Source organism: Hyperolius riggenbachi, chromosome 9, assembly GCF_040937935.1.
Source record: "Hyperolius riggenbachi isolate aHypRig1 chromosome 9, aHypRig1.pri, whole genome shotgun sequence".
Taxonomy (NCBI): Eukaryota; Metazoa; Chordata; class Amphibia; order Anura; family Hyperoliidae; genus Hyperolius; species Hyperolius riggenbachi.
This window is the reverse complement of record NC_090654.1, coordinates 113,524,371-113,544,067: the sequence shown is the minus strand read 5'-3', so window position 1 is coordinate 113,544,067 and position 19,697 is coordinate 113,524,371. Positions and strand designations below refer to the sequence as shown.

Sequence of the window (19,697 nt, the reverse complement as noted above, 5' to 3'; positions counted from 1 at the left end):
AGTAAGAGATCGGTATGGCCAGTAGTAGGTGGCCGCAGCATAGGTAGCCAGGGATTGGTGTAGCCAGAAGTAGGTGACCGCAGCATAGGTAGCCAGGGATAGGTATGGCCAGTAGTAGGTGGCCGCAGCATTGGCAGCCAGGGATAGGTGTAGCTAGGATATACTTCTGCAGCATAGTTAGACAGGGTTAGGTGTAGGCAGAATAGGTGACCGCAGCATAGGTAGCCAGGGTTAGGTGTAGGCAGGATAGACGTCTGCAGCATAGGTAGCCAAGGTTAGGTGTAGGCAGAATAGGTGACCGCAGCATAGGTAGCCAGGGATAGGTGTAGCCAGGATAGACGTCTGCAGCATAGGTAGCCAGGGTTAGGTGTAGGCAGAATAGGTGACCGCAGCGAAGGTAGCCAGGGATAGGTATGGCCAGTAGTAGGTGGCCGCAGCATAGGTAGCCAGGGATAGGTATGGCCAGTAGTAGGTGGCCGCAGCATAGGTAGCCAGGGATAGGTATGGCCAGAATATACGTCTGTAGCATAGGTAGCCAGGGATAGGTGTAGGCAGAATAGGTGACCGCAGCATAGGTAGCCAGGGATAGGTGTAGGCAGGATAGATGCCCACAGTATAAAGAGCCGGGACACACACACACTACAAATACTCACTTGCCGGGTCCTGCACGCTGTACTGGCTTCATTCTTCTTCCTATTCTTGCGTATCATCTCCTTGTAATAGTGCCCAGTGGGCGCTGTTTCAGAGAAATGGGACGCAAGAACAGGAAGTAGAATGAAGCCAGTACAGCATGCAGGACCCAGCAAGTGAGTATTTATTTATCCCCGCCGCTGTTTGTGCGCTCGCCGCTACTTCGCTGTCCCCTCCCCCCCCCCCCCCCCCCAAAAAAAACGGTAAAACTAGATTGTGCATGGTAATCATACCAGGCACAATCAAACCATGATTATACCGTCATACCGGTATACTGCGGCAACCCTAGGCTGCAATTCTACAAAGGGAGTCAGGGATTTGTTCAAGATTAATGTTGTCCTCAATGGTGAGAAATACAAACAGAAAATTATCATACAATGCTCATACGGAGGTGTCTGATTGGCCTCAAATTTATTCTGAAGCAGCACCACTCTAAACATACAGAAAATGTCATTTATAACCTTCTTTTGCATAAATTGCACCCCACTGACCGATGCAAACCAAAGACCCAAAGACCAGAGTGTCAAAAACCAAAGACCGAGAATGTGATGTAAATCAGGCACTCTGACAAAAATAAAACAATAGTATACTAGATAGAGGTGGCTGCTGTACTGTAATCAAACAGCAGAGGCCATTGTAGCACAGGATAAAGCTGAAATGACAGTTTTGTCAAGTTTCCTACTGCTGTACAGAAGCTGTTCCCTGGCCAGTTTTGAGACATCCAGGAGACCTGCAGCAGAGCGAAATGATGAACAGATGGAAAGTGTCTGGGAAGTCTTACAGTGCAGGACTACAAATAGCACAATGCCAGATACATACTAGCAGCTACAATTGGGGGAGCAGCTAATGTGTGGAATACTGAAAGCATGACACAGCATGAAGTATGCCCAAATCTGCCTTTTGCTTGAGCTCACTAGTCTGTCTCTAGGGACTGTGGTTTTTCAGCATTCCTGGGATCTTTCTGACACGGCTGAGCCCAAGGAATGACGCCAAGACCAAAAAGGGGCACTGACACATACAACGCATAGTGTGCCAAAGTTAGCATGTCAATTTTTTATAGCTCCCTTGTATTGTGCCTGAGGCTTCCTCAATAGCATTGTCTCAGCTTTCCAGCGCTTCAAACATGTAGTGTGACAGAGGTGTGATTCATACCGTCAATGAACACGTCTCCACTGCTCTAGAGTCCCGTGGTGGCGTGCTTTACATAACTGCATCTAACTCCTTGCATTGCACTTGGTGATGGAAGGCAATATGAAGTTTGGAGGTCTCAAGCAAATGACTGCAGAACGTTGGTGACTTCTGTGCGATTTGCACTTCCGTATGTGATGACCCCGCAGATTTAACATGGCTGAGTTACTGTTGTTCCCAGTTACTTCCACTTTGTTATAATACCGTTGACAAATGAGTGTGGAAAAATGTGTAGCGTGGGAATTTCATGAATGGAAATATTGCACAGGTGGCATCATATCACGGCACCATGCTGGAATTCACTAAGCTCTATAGCATACATGTCAAACTCCGGCCCGCGGGCCGAGTTTGGCCCTCAAGGGGTTTCCCCACTTTGCATTATGTTTGGCCCACTCTGGACCACCAGGGAAGCTATACTGGAGGTGAAGCCCTACAACACCAGGGAAGCCATATGGGGAGGTAGGTGGAAAGCACTAAACACTAGGGAACTGTATAGGGAGTGTGGGGGCCACTAGACACTAGGGAACTGTATAGGAGTTGGGGGGCAATTAGACACCAGGCAACTTTATAAGGTGGCCAGTAGAAATTGAGGCCCACGACTAAGTGTCAGTGTTCAAATTTGGCCCACTTTGTCTGAGTTTGACACCCCTGCTCTATAATAATCTATTCTTTCACAAATGTTTGGATAAGTAATATGTATGCCTTGGTGCTTGATTTTATACACCTTTTTCCATATGTGATTGAAACACCTGAATTCAATGATTTGGAGTGGGCACCTCAATACTTTTGGCAATAAGATATAGTGTAAATTAGCCATTGTGGGATTTGGGTTATAATCAGCTGTTCTGGAGAACATCTGAACTCTAGACAAAACATTGCAATACTTTTTAAATGTACAGAGGTGATAATGGTTAATACTGCAGGGTCACAATGGGAGAAATTTCCTCAACAAGGCCCCAGACAGAAATTTGGACCTAACAGTGTCTGTACACCTCTATTAAAGCCTTCACATGTAAAATAAAGTCATGAGTTCCCTTTGAATGTGCAAATGTACCACATAGTTCCCCTTCTGTAAAATCACCTCCCCCCCACACCTATTAATACAACTAAAATGAGAGCCCCACAAGTATGTGAAAAGCAAAACTCTGCCTGAAATGCACAGAACCTTGGTGGATATTTGTTTGGGCTTCATAACTGGAGTCCTGGAAGAACCTCTGTAATTCACATCATGCATTGAATTGAATTATCTTGCACCTAGCCAGGGAAAGGATTTTATGCACAACTGCTCACTCACAGATAGTAATGCAATACCAAAATAAACACACAAGTATAATGTAATCTGAAACAAGTGGTTTCCTTTCTGATGTCCCGTCCAGCAGTACATCTGTACTAATGGGTTCAGTAGTTAGACAGGGTGGCTCATCCTATTGGCTGTCTCCTTTGACCGTCAATTTTTATACGGGGCGTATGCACTAAACTGCATTAAGCAGAATGATGTGCATAAAGTCTTACCACACAATGGGCTTGATTCACTTTAAAGGCCCATACACACGTCGGATTTTAGCGAACGACCCGTCGTTTGAACTTCCGTCGTTCTGACGTTTTCGCGTCAAATCCGATGTGTGTACAGACTATCGTTCGGGTGATAAGACTGGTTACCAACGATCCGCCGGGCGGATCGCTGGTAACCAGTCTTATCACCCGAACGATAGTCTGTACACACGTCGGATTTGACGCGAAAACGTCCGAACGACGGAACGTTCAAACGACGGGTCATTCGCTAAAATCCGACGTGTGTATGGGCCTTAACTGTGATAACTCAAATATCACACCTTATCAAAGATATTGCACCTTTTGAAAAGATATCACACCTTATCAAATATATCACACCTTATTAAAGATATCACACCTTATCAAAGTTAACACGCCTTATCAAAGTTAACATGCCTTATCAGAGTAGGGTAGTAGTAGCAAGCGCTATGAACCCGCAGGGGTTTAGGGCAGGACGAATGCCATTGCCAATAAGCAGGCATAAGTTTGTAGCGCTCGCTATGCTTCTCCGATAAGGAGTGTTAACTTTGATAAGGTAAGGTGTGATATCTTTTCATAAGGTGTGATCTTTGATAAGGTGTGCTATTTGAGTTATCACAGTTTAGTGAAACAAGCCCAATGAGTGCATTACACTCTCTACTCATTGTGCATAACACTTCAAGTATGTACTTCTGCTTAACGCAGTATAATGCATACACCCCTATGATTCCTCATGCCAGTATAGCACATGCTCCAAACAAGTTGTCAAGCAACTACAGCACTGTATTATGTTTATGATAAAATATACTGTTTTACAATGGGGAAAAAAAAGGCATGTGCTTTTGGTTAAAAAATTGTGTATTTCCAAGCTATACACACATGCACGTCCCCCAAATCTCTTGAATGGTAACCACATTTAAAATATGTTCTGTACAGCTCACAGCCACATAATAATGTGTAATGAACTGAATGCCATCTATTTTTTCATTCTTGTTTGTAAGTCATGAAGTAGTATACTATGGAAGGACTGTGCGCACCAGTGCACAGGAAACCTTTGGACTTGTTGCATAGTATACAGCTTACAGTGACAACCACACATTATTTTAAAGTGGACCCAAATTAAAAATACAAGATTTCAGAAATAAAACATATTTTCTAAATTATAATAATAAATAGTAGCCTTTTTTTCAGCTGCATGTTGACAAATACAAAATATTTTGCATTTATTGGAGCAACCCCCCCCCCCCCCTTTCCTTTCATATTGCCGGGACAGAATCCGGCAGACTGGTGGAGTAGGAAGTGTAGTGGAGCAGGGAAATCCATTGGACAATCTGAGTCAGGGAAGGTAGAAGTTAATCATAGTCGAGAATCATGTCAAAGTCAGAGACAGGCAGATGAGGCTCTTAAGCGAGTCACAGGCAGCAATCGAGGCAGGCGGCAGACAGGTAATCAGAGTCTGGGTCACAGGCAGTGATCGAGGCAGGCGGCAGACAGGTAATCAGAGTCTGGGTGACAGGCAGAGATTGAGGCAGGCGGCAGACAGGTAATCAGAGTCTGGGTAACAGGCAGAGATCGAGGCAGGCGGCAGACAGGTAATCAAAGTCTGGGTCACAGACAGAGATCGAGGCAGGTAGCAGACAGGTAATCAGACAGAATCGGGGTCACAGACAGATATCGCGGCATGCCGTAGACAGGTAATCAGAATCTGGGTCACAGGCAGAGATCGAGGCAGGCGGCAGACAGGTAATCAGAGTCTGGGTCACAGACAGGGATCGAGGCAGGCGGCAGACAGGTAATCAGAGTCTGGGTCACAAGCAGAGATCGAGGCAGGTGGCAGACAGTTAATCAGAATCGGGGTCACAGGCAGAGATCGCGGCATGCCGCATACAGGTAATCAGAATCTGGGTCACAGGCAGAGATCGAGGCAGGCGGCAGACAGGTAATCAGAGTCTGGGTCACAGACAGAGATCGAGGCAGGCGGCAGACAGGTAATCAGAGTCTGAGCCACAGACAGAGATCGAGGCAGGCGGCAGACAGGTAATCAGAGTCTGAGCCACAAGCAGAGATCGAAGCAGGTGGCAGACAGGTAATTAGAGTCTGGGTCACAAGCAGAGATCGAGGCAGGCGGCAGACAGGTAATCAGAATCTGGGTCACAGGCAGAGATTGAGACAGGCGGCAGACAGGTAATCAGAGTCTGGGTCACAGGCAGAGATCGAGGCAAGCCGCAGACAGGTAATCAGAGTCTGGGTCACAAGCAAAGTTCGAGGCAGGCGGCAGACAGGCAATTAGAATCTGGGTCACAGGCAGAGATCAAGGCAGGTGGCAGACAGGTAATCAGAGTAGAGGGTCACAGGCAGAGATCGAGGCAAGCTGCAGACAGGTAATCAGAGTCTGGGTCACAAGCAGAGATCGAAGCAGGTGGCAGACAGGTAATCAGAATCTGGGTAACAGGCAGAGATCGAGGCAGGCGGCAGACAGGTAATCAAAGTCTGGGTCACAGGCAGAGATCGAGGAAGGTAGACAAGTAATCAGAGTCTGGGTCACAGACAGAGATCAAGGCAGGTAGCAGACAGGTAATCAGACAGAATCGGGGTCACAGACAGATATCGCGGCATGCCGCAGACAGGTAATCAGAATCTGGGTCACAGGCAGAGATCGAGGCAGGCGGCAGACAGGTAATCAGAGTCTGGGTCACAGACAGAGATCGAGGCAGGCGGCAGACAGGTAATCAGAGTCTGAGCCACAGACAGAGATCGAGGCAGGCGGCAGACAGGTAATCAGAGTCTGAGCCACAAGCAGAGATCGAGGCAGGTGTCAGACAGGTAATCAGAATCTGGGTCACAGGCAGAGATTGAGACAGGCGGCAGACAGGTAATCAGAGTCTGGGTCACAGGCAGAGATCGAGGCAAGCCGCAGACAGGTAATCAGAGTCTGGGTCACAAGCAAAGTTCGAGGCAGGCGGCAGACAGGCAATTAGAATCTGGGTCACAGGCAGAGATCAAGGCAGGTGGCAGACAGGTAATCAGAGTAGAGGGTCACAGGCAGAGATCGAGGCAAGCTGCAGACAGGTAATCAGAGTCTGGGTCACAAGCAGAGATCGAGGCAGGTGGCAGACAGGTAATCAGAGTAGAGAGTCACAGGCAGAGATCGAGGCAGGCAGCAGAAGGGTAATCAGAGTCTGGGTCACAGGCAGAGATTGAGGCAGGCCACAGACAGGTAATCAGAGTAGAGAGTCACAGGCAAAGATCGAGGCAGGCAGCAGACAGGTAATCAGAGTAGAGGGTCACAGGCAGAGATTGAGACAAGCGGCAGACAGGTAATCAAAGTCGGGGTCACTGGTAGAGATTGAGGCAGGTGGCAGACTAGTAATCAGATCACAAAAGGCTGACCAGGTATCCAATGCAGCACATAGCCCACATATTTGGAAGGCAGCACATACCCCACAAAGCAGCAATTATCCCCTCTTATGCACAGCAGAAAGGAATTACCAAAATATGAAATGCAGCAAATTATACTCAACCCCACACTCTGCAGAATTAAGCTACTGTTCCCCACCTGCCCACTGGTGCTCAGTGGGTTTTGACAGTGTACCCACAATGCAGCCCTTTTCCACCCACCCCCTCCATTCTTTGTAACGCAATCATGGGTTAAAAATGTCCTTCCAGTAGCATACCAGAACAGGTTGATTTGGGCACTGGCATGGCCATGTTAAATTGGGCACCGCATAAACTGCAATATGGTAGCGGCGGGTTTAGTCTACCACTGCCTTAAGTAGCATGATGGAGTCAGATTTTGGCAGCAAAGACTGTATGTTAGGGGGTTCTACTATCGGAATTACCCACTGATCCATAGTAGAATATTTGTAAGTACTTACACCTATCCCCGGTGCACAAAATTACCATGGCACCCTATTTAAATGTAGACACAGCATATCCCTCATTGTGCAGCCACTCCTCCCCCCCTTCCCCACACCAGGGCCCCTCCATGTTATCACTGCACCAAAAAAACATAATCCCACATGCAGTATACCGTTACCCCCACTTCTTTCAAAGTGCAGTCACCCTAAGGTCTGGCCATCTTTGGTGTTCAGTGGTGGGCTTTACAATGGCATACATGTAAAAAAAAAGGTGCAGCAGTGATGTGGGCACCGGGGATACCTCCAGGGCTGTGGAGTCGGTACAAAAATCATCCGACTCCTCAATTTATGAAACCACAGACTCCAACTCCAGGTACCCAAAATGGCTCAGACTCCTTGGTCTAATACTTACTAGGGCTGTGGATTTGGTACAGAAAAATCATCCCATTCCAACTCCCGACATTTATTAAACCACCGACTCCAGGTACCCAAAATTGCTCCTCCTCCTCAGCCCTGGATATCTCCGCTGATATCAGCATCGCCTTTGCTGCTCATCCCTTGGGTCAATGCAGGGCCCATTTTATTGCTTTTTTTCTGAACAAGCCTCTACCGGATGGGTGTATTAAGGCGCACTAAGCACAAGTACTTTTTTTTTTCTCTTACAATGAACCGCCCCAGGGAGGTTTGAAACGCAGTATGCCGTTAGGGGAAGAGGCATTGCTTACCTATGGAGGGCTGTTCCCCCATCCTAGTGAAGGAAACCATCACCGGTCTGCAGCTGGCCGCACTTCAAATAACCTGTGACGTGCGCTCCTGGCTACAATGCATGCTGAGGGCTGTAGTATGTACATTTCCCAGGTGGAAGAGGTACACACATTTACATACTACAGATCCAGCATGTATTATAGCGTGCATTGCAGCCAGGAGTGCACTACACAGGCAGAGCCTTTGAAGTGCAGCCAGTGATAGCTACCTACAGGGAGATAGGTAAGCAATGGCACAGGGCTGTAGATAAGCAAAGGCACGCAACTTAACACCCCCCACCACTGCGTATTAAACCTCCCTTACGGGGAGCGTCAGTGTAAAGAAAAAAAATAAGTGCACAGGTGATCAGTGCCCTTTAAGAGGGGCCCTAAGCAAGATAGCCTTTCTCCAACTTTGAGTACTCTGAGGTGGAAGATGGCATAAGTGATAGCACCTGGACCCTGTTGACACTCACTAAGCCCCAGGCACCTGCTTAGGTTGCCTTGTGGATTATCTCGTTCTGCTCCCTGATCATTGGTAGTGCTCAATGCATGTGGGTGGGGGAGAGTGGTACACAGTCCTCTGCAAGATATACCACGGCATGTTGCAACCATCTCCCCCAACACATGACTACCAATGGCCGCCAGCAGAGTGCTACTCTTCCAGCCAGTCTGCCCGTGGCTAAGCCTCTCGCTCATCTACCGGGAGCCCATCACTGAGCGCACATGCCTGACCTCACCTGGCACCAGGACCAACAGATGTCCTAAGTCGCAGCGATGCGAATTAGTGTTGTCCGGATCATGAACGATTCGGATCTTTGATCCGAATCTATTTTATGAGTCGATCATCCGAATCATCAAAATGAGTGATTCGGATCGCAAAAAGGGCGGGGCCAGGAGCGACATGCCCCCTCTCAGCGGGCAGCGGGGTCTTAGAAGCAGAGCAGAGATGGATCGCTCTGTTGGAAGGGAGGCAGCCTTGCAGGGAGACAGGTAGATGAGAGAGAGGGGACATGGGTGCCACTGCCAGATATGTGTAGAGCACACATACTGGCTGCAATGTGCTGCTCATTACAGGCTGTCTGTTCCGTAGTGCTGCACAGTGAACACATGGGAAGCTTTTGGCTCAGCACAGCTCAGTAACTTTGCAGACACTGTGATTGAAAGGCAATATAATCCTCCTGCACTCGGCACTAAACAGCTGCACTTATCTTCTGGGAATGCTTTCTTTCACTGTGCGACCTTTTCTTTCAAAGTGTACAGATGAACATATAGGTGAAATATATGTAAAGCATATGACTTCAGCATGTGGGTATTACGTGCAAACATTTCTGCTCTCTGCTCGTCCCTCCTCCCTTCTCTGTCCACTCCCTGCCCTCTGTCCATCTTCTCCCCTTCTCTGTGTGTCCACTCCCTCCCCTTCTCCTGTCCACAGACCTGTCCTGCTGTTCATTTCACCCCCGAATGCTTCCGGTAGTAAAATGATCCGAGATTCGGATCAAAGATCCGGATCTCTTCAATGATCCGATTCGAATCATCCGGATCATTGAAAAGATCCGAACTTCCCATCTCTGATGCGAATAGACCGTACTGCGCATGAGCAGAACCGCCCTACACAAACGCGTGACATGCTCACTCAAACCTCAGCGAGCGGTAACACACAGCTCACCCTACAAGTGTCTGTGGCTGCGCCTCCTCCTGCCGGTGGACAAGAATTTCGTCCATTATTCACCCCCTCTTCATCTCTCCGCTCACGACTTGGCTGAACTTAGCCTCTCTTCGCGCCTTTCTTAGTTTCCAGTGCAGACAAATGACGTCACAAGCGTGGTCTAGTCTCCGCTGCTGCGCGGCCTCTGCAGATAGTACTAGGAGGCGGAGTTTCTAATGTCTACGCGCCGCCTGTGCTGAGCATAGTAGATTCACTTTTGCATATACACTCTTGTTTTAACGCTCAAAAAAGTGCTTACCGAGAACAGGAGAGAAGCTGTGTATGATGTTTCAAAGAGACAAAGTTTTAAAGCAAAATCTTCAGGGACTGACTTTTTTTCTGATGTATTTTTTCGATTTTTTTCACGTTTTACATACATTTCAACCAGTTAAAAGGACAACTGAAACGAGACATGTGGAGGCTTCCATATTTAATTATTTTTAAGCAATACCAGTTCCCTGGCTATCCTGCTGATCTGCTGTCTCTAACACTGTTAAAGCGGTATATTTCAACAGCAACTGGTCTGAGTGTATTAAGTGATGATAAGATGCAATTCCTGCATTCAAAACTTTAAAAACTTTTTCTGCTGTTATGATTTGGAGTTATCACATACTTAAGGAACACTGGCCCTTTAGTAGTCGTGCCAAAGAATTGCATGCTTGGGGTTCTTTTTATCTATAATCTATTCCTCCTCTTCCCTTTATTTCCCTGCCAGCTTCTTATCTGAAACCTAATCCCCTACTCACTTGTGTTTACAAGCAAGGCTGAGGCGACTCAACAATTGGAGGAGACAAGAAAAAAAGTAAAGGGCAGAAATGACATCACGAGTTAGTGTTAACTGTGGGCAAAAGACATGGCCCCCACCAGGAACAGAATTCTCGTAATTTACTATATAACATTCACTGAAATCAAAACGTGGACAGTATAATACATGTGTTATGTAAGTAGATCAAGTATTTATCTACTTATATGTGTGTTTTTTTTCCCTGGAATAGTATGGCTGATCCTACTGCTTTAAAGGAAAACTTAAGGCAACTATAAAAAATGAGATTTACTCACCTGGGGCTCCCCTCAGCCCCTAGCAGCCGATCGGTGCCCTCGCAGCCCCGCTCAGATGCTCCCGCACCCGCCGGCGAACACTTCCGGTTTGGCCGTCACCGGCCGACAGGCATGGGAACGCGAGTGATTCTTCGCGTTCCCAGCCTGTATATCGCCCCCTATGCTGCTATTGCGGCCAGCTGGTCGCAATAGCAGCATAGGGGGCGATATACAGGCTGGGAACGTGAAGAATCACTCGCGTTCCCATGCCTGTCGGCCGGTGACGGCCAAACCGGAAGTGTTCGCCAGCGGGTGCGGGAGCATCTGAGCGGGGCTGCGAGGGCACCGATCGGCTGCTAGGGGCTGAGGGGAGCCCCAGGTGAGTAAATCTCATTTTTTATAGTTGCCTTAAGTTTTCCTTTAAGCATAGACCCTGAACAAGCATTCAGCAGTTCAGGTGTTTCTGACATTATTGTCAGATCTGACAATATTAGTTGCATGCTTGTTTCTAATGTTATTCAAATACTACTGCAGTCAAATAGATCAGTAGGGCTGCCAAGCAACTGGCATTGTTTGAAAGGAAATAAACATGGCTGCCTTCATATCCCTCTCACTTCAGTTGTCCTTTAAGTGAACAGGATAATGATAACAGCCCCCCACACACAACCTCTCCGTGTCCCTCTGATTTGGGCACAGGATACAGCCGGTATATGGTTTATCCTGCTGCTGCACAAGTTCCCGGCGGCGTTAAATACTATTCTCTCTCTAGGCTCACGTGGATAGTGGGGAATGATGTAATTTGGCTTGCCAGCTATTGCTGGCAGCCGAATTACAGTGTTTTAAAAGTAAGTTCAGCTCCTTCTTCTAAGTGCGCAGAAGTTACTCACTAATTCCTATTACGGTCTATGGTGCTGCCGGCTGCACCCAAATCTCCTGCACTGTTATTACAGTGCTCGCCCTTTCCACCCCCTCCCTTTGCTGCTCTCTTATTACTAACTTGGTTTTAAGTTGCACCATCTTGCTATGTTGTACCTCTACTAGCATTAGTCCACTTCCAGAGGGCCCAAAGTACCTGTCAATTGTCCTTTGGGGTACCAGGAGGAGTATTTTAAAGGGGTTATTAGGGCTTATTTCCCACGTGTATAGTGGCCTCCAAATGATCCACATGCATGAGGTGTTTCAGTTTCCAGGGACTGATTTGTAAAAAAAAACGCAATAATTTTCACATGTAATTCCTGGTATCTTAAAGTGTACCTGTAGCACAAAAGAGTGCCCTTAGGGGGTACTTAACTTGGGAGGGGAAAGCCTCTGAATCCTAAAGAGGCTTCCCTTGTCCTCCACCGCAGTCCCTCCTACAGCTCTGGGACCCTCCAAAAAGAGCTTGTCGTGCAGGCGCACTAGCACTGTACCGCTTAGCTTTCTTCGGAAAAAGCCGGATTGGGCCCTTGCTACTGCGCATGTGGTAGCCCTTTGTAGCATGGACCTGACTGGGCTGGGCTATTTCCACCGGAACCCAAGCAGGATAGTGCTCTTGGACATGCGCAGGGATGCCACATTTCTGGGATTCCAGTACTGGAATGGGCTGACCTATGAGGATTGAGAAGCCTTTTTATGATCTAGAGGCTTCCACTTCCCAAGGTAAATATCTATTTTTACTGATAGCAAACCTCACGTTTACTTTAAAGAATACCTCCATTGTAAGTACAGTTAGTTACAACGTAATTGGATTAATAGAGTCCCTTGGTTAATCCAATTGGCAAAAGGTCAAACAAACATTTTGGGAAAAAGGATCAGAAGCCAGCCCACCGTGGCAAGGTAGAATATTTTAGGGTGGAATCTACTCTACGCTGGCCTACTCTTATAACCTGGTGCACAAATCACCCAAATGGCCCTACTCTGTGTTGGAATGCACATGTGTGGTGTCTGTGCCCTACTCTAATCTGTTGTTTGCCCTGTCAACTCAAATGCTCAGGGGTGTTAATAATGGTGGCCTTACTAGTTATAATGAGAATGGTGAATTAGTGGCTGCACCTGTTATGTTGGAAGAATAGTGGCCAACTTGCTAGAGGGGTTGGAGTGGGTTTATGGTAGCCACAAGGGGATAAGGCAAGCTGTCTTTGTTAATTAGAGAAAATAAGTTCAGTGTGGATTTGTTATACAGTATTACTCAGGGAGTCAACAAAAGTAAAAAAAAAAGGTTGTAACATGAGGAATCATGATTAGAAGTTGTGCCCCTGTATCCAGTATTGCCCCTGTGAGTAGCTTTTATTTCTTTTGCGCACACTATGACAAACACCCGCCAATCTCGTTGTACTATGCAACCGTTGCCATACAGGTCTCTCATCCACTAGAGACTTTTGGAGGCAAAGCCACTGTGAGCACAGTAAAAGTGTAACTGGTTGGTGCACCCATACATAATACAATCTTGATTGTACAATCAGTAAAATAAAGTTATCGATTTTGCGCTGGAAATCAAGGGTAATATGCTGCCACCACTCTTCGTATTGAAAATGAGGCGAAGAGACCTCGGAAGCTAATTATTCCTAAAAGGAAGAAAACTGGGAATTGCAACCTAACTAGGCAAATCATCAATTTATAACAAGACAATGCTGGTGTGTTTCAATGTTGAGGACATGGAGTTCTTAGCATAGATCAGAATAATTGGGGAACAAGGGCAAAACAGGAACAATTGTTAGTTTTTATTATAATAAAACGATACACAAAAAAATATACATTGACACGCACTGGCAGATAAATATATCTGGCAGCTAAACAGATTGGTTGGAGAGAATAAGTAAGAGATGAGAAATTAGTAGAATGTCTGAAAGTTCAAAATACTGTGTTTGCAGTCCAGTAAGTGATAAAGTCTTTGCACTGAAATAATCCAAAGTATTGCTTTCTGGCCAGTGTCCTGTTGACCTGTCGATTGATGGAAATTTAACAACAGATGAATAAAGGACCAGGACATGAGAGGGTCGCTGTGTTTTAACCAACTCTGTAGCTGGGAGTGGCTATGACACGCAAAAGTCCAGACTTGTATAATTGGAACAGGGGGCAGATCTCCCTGCATGGAGAGAGATTTTGACAGAATACCTGCTTTGCTTTACTCTCTCCGCTCTCTGTTCTCTCTCTCACACACACACACACTCTCCCTCTCTCTCTGCTCTCAGTATCCGTAGGTCATATCACCAAATGGACTACACACCTGCATTCATCGGGGCACCATGCGTCTGCAGATGTGAGACCAGAGTAGGGAACCATAAAGTATGCCTGAGAACCTTTATATCTCAGGATGGGAAGTTCCCATTTTTGTGGGGATGTTCCAGAACGTGTGCCAGAATAACCATAATTATTTCTGAAAAGGGGGTTTAATTTAGTATATTCGTAACCCATGAAATATGAAGAAAATATGGAAATCGATTTTTGGGTTACCGTGAGGTCAGCTGCTGCTGGTGAAAGCAACTGGGTGTGTACAAATCAGAGAAGAGTCTTTTGAAGTTAGTAGGTCTGCTAGATGTGTTAAGTCCCTTGGCATTTTGGAGTCTCTTTCCGACTGTTATGAGTCTGCCTTAACGATTTCTGTCATTGCTAATCTGAGAGGGATAGTTACTTTAACTTGTCGGGGTGTCCAGGAAGAATCCTTTGGCAGGCATTTGTACCCCTGTCCAGTGAGTTCTAGCTGGAGAGGTTGATTAATTTTTGTGTTGGGAAAGTGTGACTGAGGGGATTTTAGAATTTCTATAATAGGATTCCTTCGCAATTTCCCTTTGGTAATCAGTATTGCAGAGATCGTGAAGGCATCACACACACCTCTCCCACAAACTTTCATATTATTATTGCAAACTAGGAGTTTGTCTGCCTTGTTTGTTGTGAACAGTCAAGTGATGTCTGTTTATGTCAAATGGTGTAAAGAAACAAGACCAGGGCTCCAGGAAGCATTCTTTTTGATCTGTTAAAGAGGATCTGTAACCTCAAAAAATCCCCTGGGGGGTACTAACCTCGGGTGGGGGAAGCCTCCGGATCCTAATGAGGCTTCCTACGCCGTCCTCTGTCCCACGGGGGTCTCGCTGCAGCCCTCCGTGCAGCCGTGACGTAATATTTACCTTCCTGGCTCCTGCGCAGGCACTCTGACGGCTGTCGGCTCCGAACTACACGGAAATACCCGATCGCCGTCGGGTCTGCTCTACTGCGCAGGCGCAAGTTTCCGGCGCCTGCGCAGTAGAGCGGATCCGACTGAGATCGGGTATTTCCGTGTAGTTCGGAGAGGAAAGCAGCCACAGCGCCCCCACTGGAGCCAGCAAAGGTAAATATTGAAATTACAGTCGGGCCTTTCGCCGGCTGTTCAGAGGGCTGCAGCAAGACCCCCGTGGGACAGAGGACGGCGTGGGAAGCCTCATTAGGATCCGGAGGCTTCCCCCACCCGAGGTGAGTACCCCCCAGGGGATCTTTTTCATGTTACAGAGTCTCTTTAAGGCAGAGTTCCCCAAACCCTGTCCTCAAGGCCCACCAACAGTACATGTTTTGCAGAAAACCACAAACATGCACAGGTGAGGTAATTAGTGTCTCAGCAGAGCTGATCAACTTCCTCTGTGGATTTCCACAAAACATGCACTGTTGGTGCGCCTTGAGGACAGGGTTGGGGAACACTGTGTTAAGGGACCCATGGAGAACCCCAAGAGAGGTTTTGAAGATACTTTTGCCAGGGCTCCTCGTAGTAGTGTTTAGAGACCCCACACATTTAAAAAATTTTAATCTGGTATCTGGGGATGATGATCAACAACAGCAAAACATTTGTAAAGCTGTTTTCTCCCATATGACTCACAGCGCATAGACTTGTCTTAGATCAGTACATAGTTACACTTTGGAATGTGTTACAAAAAGTTATACAATCATAAATGCCAGACTAAGAGGTGGCTTTTCAGTTTTGATTAAAACACCTCCAGGGTTGGAGTTGTCTTGATTGGGTGTGGCAAGTTGTTTCAAAGGGTAGGGGCAGCATGACAGAAGGCTCTAATGCCAAAGGTTTTGAGGTGGACTCTGGGGTTGTTCAGGCTTTTAGACCCTGCTGTTCAGAGGTTGTGGGAGGTGTGATGCAGTTGCGACAAATGCTTCAGCTATCCAGGGCCTTAATTGTGTAGGTATTTGATTTGTTAATATGCCAATTATGAAAATAATTCTCCATATTAAGGGTAGCCAGTGAAGTGAGCAAAGGGTCAGTGTTATGTGGCAATGGCGGAGTTGGTTTGCTTACAGCCTTGAGGCAACATTCTGTAACTACAGGCGCTGCAGGTCTTCATTTGGAAGGCCTGCATAGAGCTTATTGCAATAGTCCAACCATAATGTGATGAAGGCGGTAACTAGGGTTGGAATATTCTTTTTAAAGGTTTGAGGGGCTTAATATTTGCAGTGTTCCTTAGGTGAAAAGGGAATGTTTCACAATAGCTAATACTGTATTTGATTCATTAATTTTAATTCCCATCAATGCACCCAAGCTGTGCCCAGTCAAGGCTCATAAGGTCTGCATTCCCTACCCTCAGTTGTGCTGACTGAGACTGGAGCTGCTTTGCTGCGTAGCGCTGACCCAACAACAAGAATCTCTGTTTTGACAGCATTTAATTTAAGCCAATGGTCACTTATTTACTCCTTAAGTGCATCTAAGCATGTGTTAAAGTGGACCCAAATTAAAAATACAAGATTTCAGAAATAAAATCTATTTTCTAAATTATAATAATAAACAGCAGCCTTTTTTCAGCTGCATGATGACAAATATAAAATATTTTACATTTATTGGAGGAACCCCTCCCTTCCTTTCATATTGCCGAGACAGAATCCGGCAAAATGCTGGATTAGGTGGTGTCTAGCAAAGGAGGAATTGCTAATGGCTGCCACCTGTATAACCCTGGTTATGAAAAAGAGAAGGGTGAAAAGCATGCACTGAAATGCTCATAGGCTTGAAGGAGCATTTATTTATCTTTGTATGTGTCAGAGTGGTGCAACTAAATATTTTGAATTAAAAACATTTTTGGTTTGGGTCCGCTTTAAATGATAAATATTGCTGGGTGCCATCAGCATAGCAGTGGTGTGTCAGACCATATTTTAGGATGATTTTTCCAAATGGCAGCATGGATAAGGTCAACAACAAAAGGGATATTATTAAACCTCAGGGCACAGCATATTTTATCGGTACAGGGTTGCACCATAAAGGCCCCAATGCTACCCTCTGTGTTCTGCCAGCCAAAATGTAGGAACGCACGCTGAAGCCATCTACCTATGCCATTCTGCCAAGCTCACAGTTAAGGAATTAATATCTGAAATCCATATATTCACAGTCATGCAAACACTGTTATTATTATCTAACTATATCGGACACGCCTATCCCCAAAATAAGGTCCTTATGAGATTATATACTTTTGAATTACGAATTACGTTTTATTTTTTATGGATACCGACATACATTTGGCACCATTTTCCTAGCTGGGAATAGTTTTAATGAAGAAGTGTACACCACTACAATCTTAGTTCATGAAACGTGTCGAGAATTGTTTTACAATATACAGTATGTGATATTAATTCAACATACAGGTATAATAGCATCTACAGTACGCCAGTTGAATGTTTCAAACTGGCTACACGATGTAGGAAATTATCGCGTAGGTTTGTTTCTTTTGTGAAAGTGACAAATGATTGTTCTGTACTTCACCTATTTTGCAAAGCTGTAATTGGCTGTACGTGCCAATGCTTGTATTGTATATACAATTTTAAATATTTGTGTTTATAAAATTGTCACTTTTTAACTGATATTTGGATGACCTGACTCATTATCAATCTTTCTCTTGTGATAAATTACAATATTTTTTTCCTCTAAAACATCCTCATTTAGATTAGCATGTTTTGGGATGCCGGGAATTTTATATACAATCTTGAATACTATTATGTTAACTGTTTAGACCAGTAAAGGTCACTTTTTTGTGGCAAAAATGAATAAGATGTATGTAAACTGCTGGAGGACTAAACCATCAATGCCAGGGCTGGATTTACCATAAGGCACTGTAGGTACGTGCCTACAGGCTCATGATGATGGAAAGGTGTCTCACTTCCCTCCCCGAGCACCTCCCTCCCCCCTACCCTATGAGTCTTGATGAGAGTGTAAATAAGAGGTAACTCTAAAGGGGGGGGGGGGGATGGGAGCAGGTACATACTGTAATGTCACCTGTGCTGATGCCTACCGCTCCCCCGTTCTCCTCTTTGTCCCTGCATTTTACCTGGAAGCACCCTTGGCTCTTCTTGTAAGTCACCGGATGACGTCATATGCATGCGCAGTGCTCTCCCGGCCACAAGCAGCCTGTGCATGGGCACAGGTGACATTATATGCCTGCTCCCCCCATTTTCCTAGTTTTTTCGGCTCTGGTATTTATTTATTTTTATAGTGCGGACATATTACGCAGTGCTGTACAGAGTATATTGTCTTGTCACTACCTGTCCCTCAGGGGGACTCACAATCTAGTCCCTACCATAGTCATATGTGTATGTATGTATCGTGTAGTGCATATATCATAGTCTAGGGCCAATTTAGGGGGAAGCCAATTAACATATCTGTATGTTTTTGGGATGTGGGTTGAAACCGGAGTGCCTGGAGAAAACCGACGCACACATGAGGGGAACATACAAACTCCTTGCAGACGTTGAGCTGGTTGGTATCCTTTAATACTGAGGTTTCTCTAGCTACCTGATACTCTAGCTATATTGGGGGGTACTTCTGGCTACCTAATACTATGGGGTAACCAGAGCAGAATCATCCACCAGGAAACCTAGGCAGGTGCTTGGGGCCTAGTGGGTGTCATGAAGTCCATCTGCCACCTTCTTTGACCTCTCTCCACTTTACCTTACCAAAAGGACCACAAGGGGGCCCCAAATCTACTTCCTTGCCTAAGGCCGGGTACCTGTAGGGCCCCTCTACGACGGGCATGGAAAGTAAGAGGGAAGTGACAGTTGGGCCAGCCAGCACAGTTGCTGTGCAGTTTGGTGGGGGTTGATAGGCTCATGAAGGGCAAAATATAAGGTGCCAGGACATCTGTGCCTATAGGCTCCTTGTGAGGTAAATCCGGGCCTAGCCCAGGGGCGTAACAATAGACCTTGCAAGGGATGTAGCCGCAGGGAAGCCCAGAAGCCACAGGAGGCCTCCGCCTGAGAGACTGACAACTAAGGAGAGAATAAACTTTCTGCTGTCTGCACAATTGTTCTAATGACTGCGTCTGCTCAGCTACTGATAAAGAATCATACAAAGTTTTGTAGACAACGATTTGCAGACAGTCCCTATTCAGTGTGCAGGACGAAAGGGCCCAACCAAAGTTTTGCAGGGGGGCCCAGTGATTTCTAGTTACGCCCCTGGCCTAGCCACAGTACTCTTGCAGCCTGTTATGCAAGATTTCATGATCAACGGTATCGAAATCCACTGGGTGGTTGAGCAGTATTAGTATGAAACACTTGCCTGTCTCTGGCCATGAGCAAATCATTGCATATGTAGGAGAGGACTGTTTAGTAGTTGTGGTGCGTCTTGTAGCCAGATGGTATCAGAGTAGAGAATCAACGACGTTCTTTGAGCGCCTGTCTTCAATTTGCAAAGAGACAGTCTTTTCAATAACTTTCCTCAAAAAGGGGAGGTGGGAGAAAGGTATGTAGATGTTCTTCTGTATCTCAGGATGGTTTCTTGAGTAGCATATACGTGGGCTTTGCTATTAAACCACAGAAGTCAGAGCTATTGATTAAAAATGTAAAATTAGCCAGCAATTTTGCAAGAATTTCAATAAGCGAGATTTTGTCTGCAAGTCCAAACACTGCAGTAGTGTTTGAATGACATACCTGAAGCAAGCATGTAGCTAATCCAAACCTCAGTCAGAAACACTTGAGTATGCATCTACTGATTTTGCAGCCCAATTGACCATC

At 46.0% G+C, this 19,697-nt stretch overlaps 1 protein-coding gene across 3 annotated transcripts in view; it reads right to left on the bottom strand.

The window, feature by feature from the left end:
* The window catches only part of EXD1 (exonuclease 3'-5' domain containing 1), a 72,677-nt gene extending 62,827 nt beyond the window's left edge, over positions 1–9,850 (bottom strand). The window contains exon 1 of one of the 3 annotated variants that reach the window (XM_068251665.1): positions 9,678–9,850. In XM_068251665.1, the coding sequence (XP_068107766.1) occupies positions 9,678–9,733 (56 nt within the window). In that variant the 5' untranslated portion in view covers positions 9,734–9,850. Of the gene's footprint in view, positions 1–8,748; positions 8,831–9,445; positions 9,492–9,677 lie in introns of those variants that run through there. The other 2 variants (XM_068251667.1, XM_068251666.1) reach the window with 2 other exon arrangements.
* Between the last annotated feature and the right edge of the window lie 9,847 nt (positions 9,851–19,697).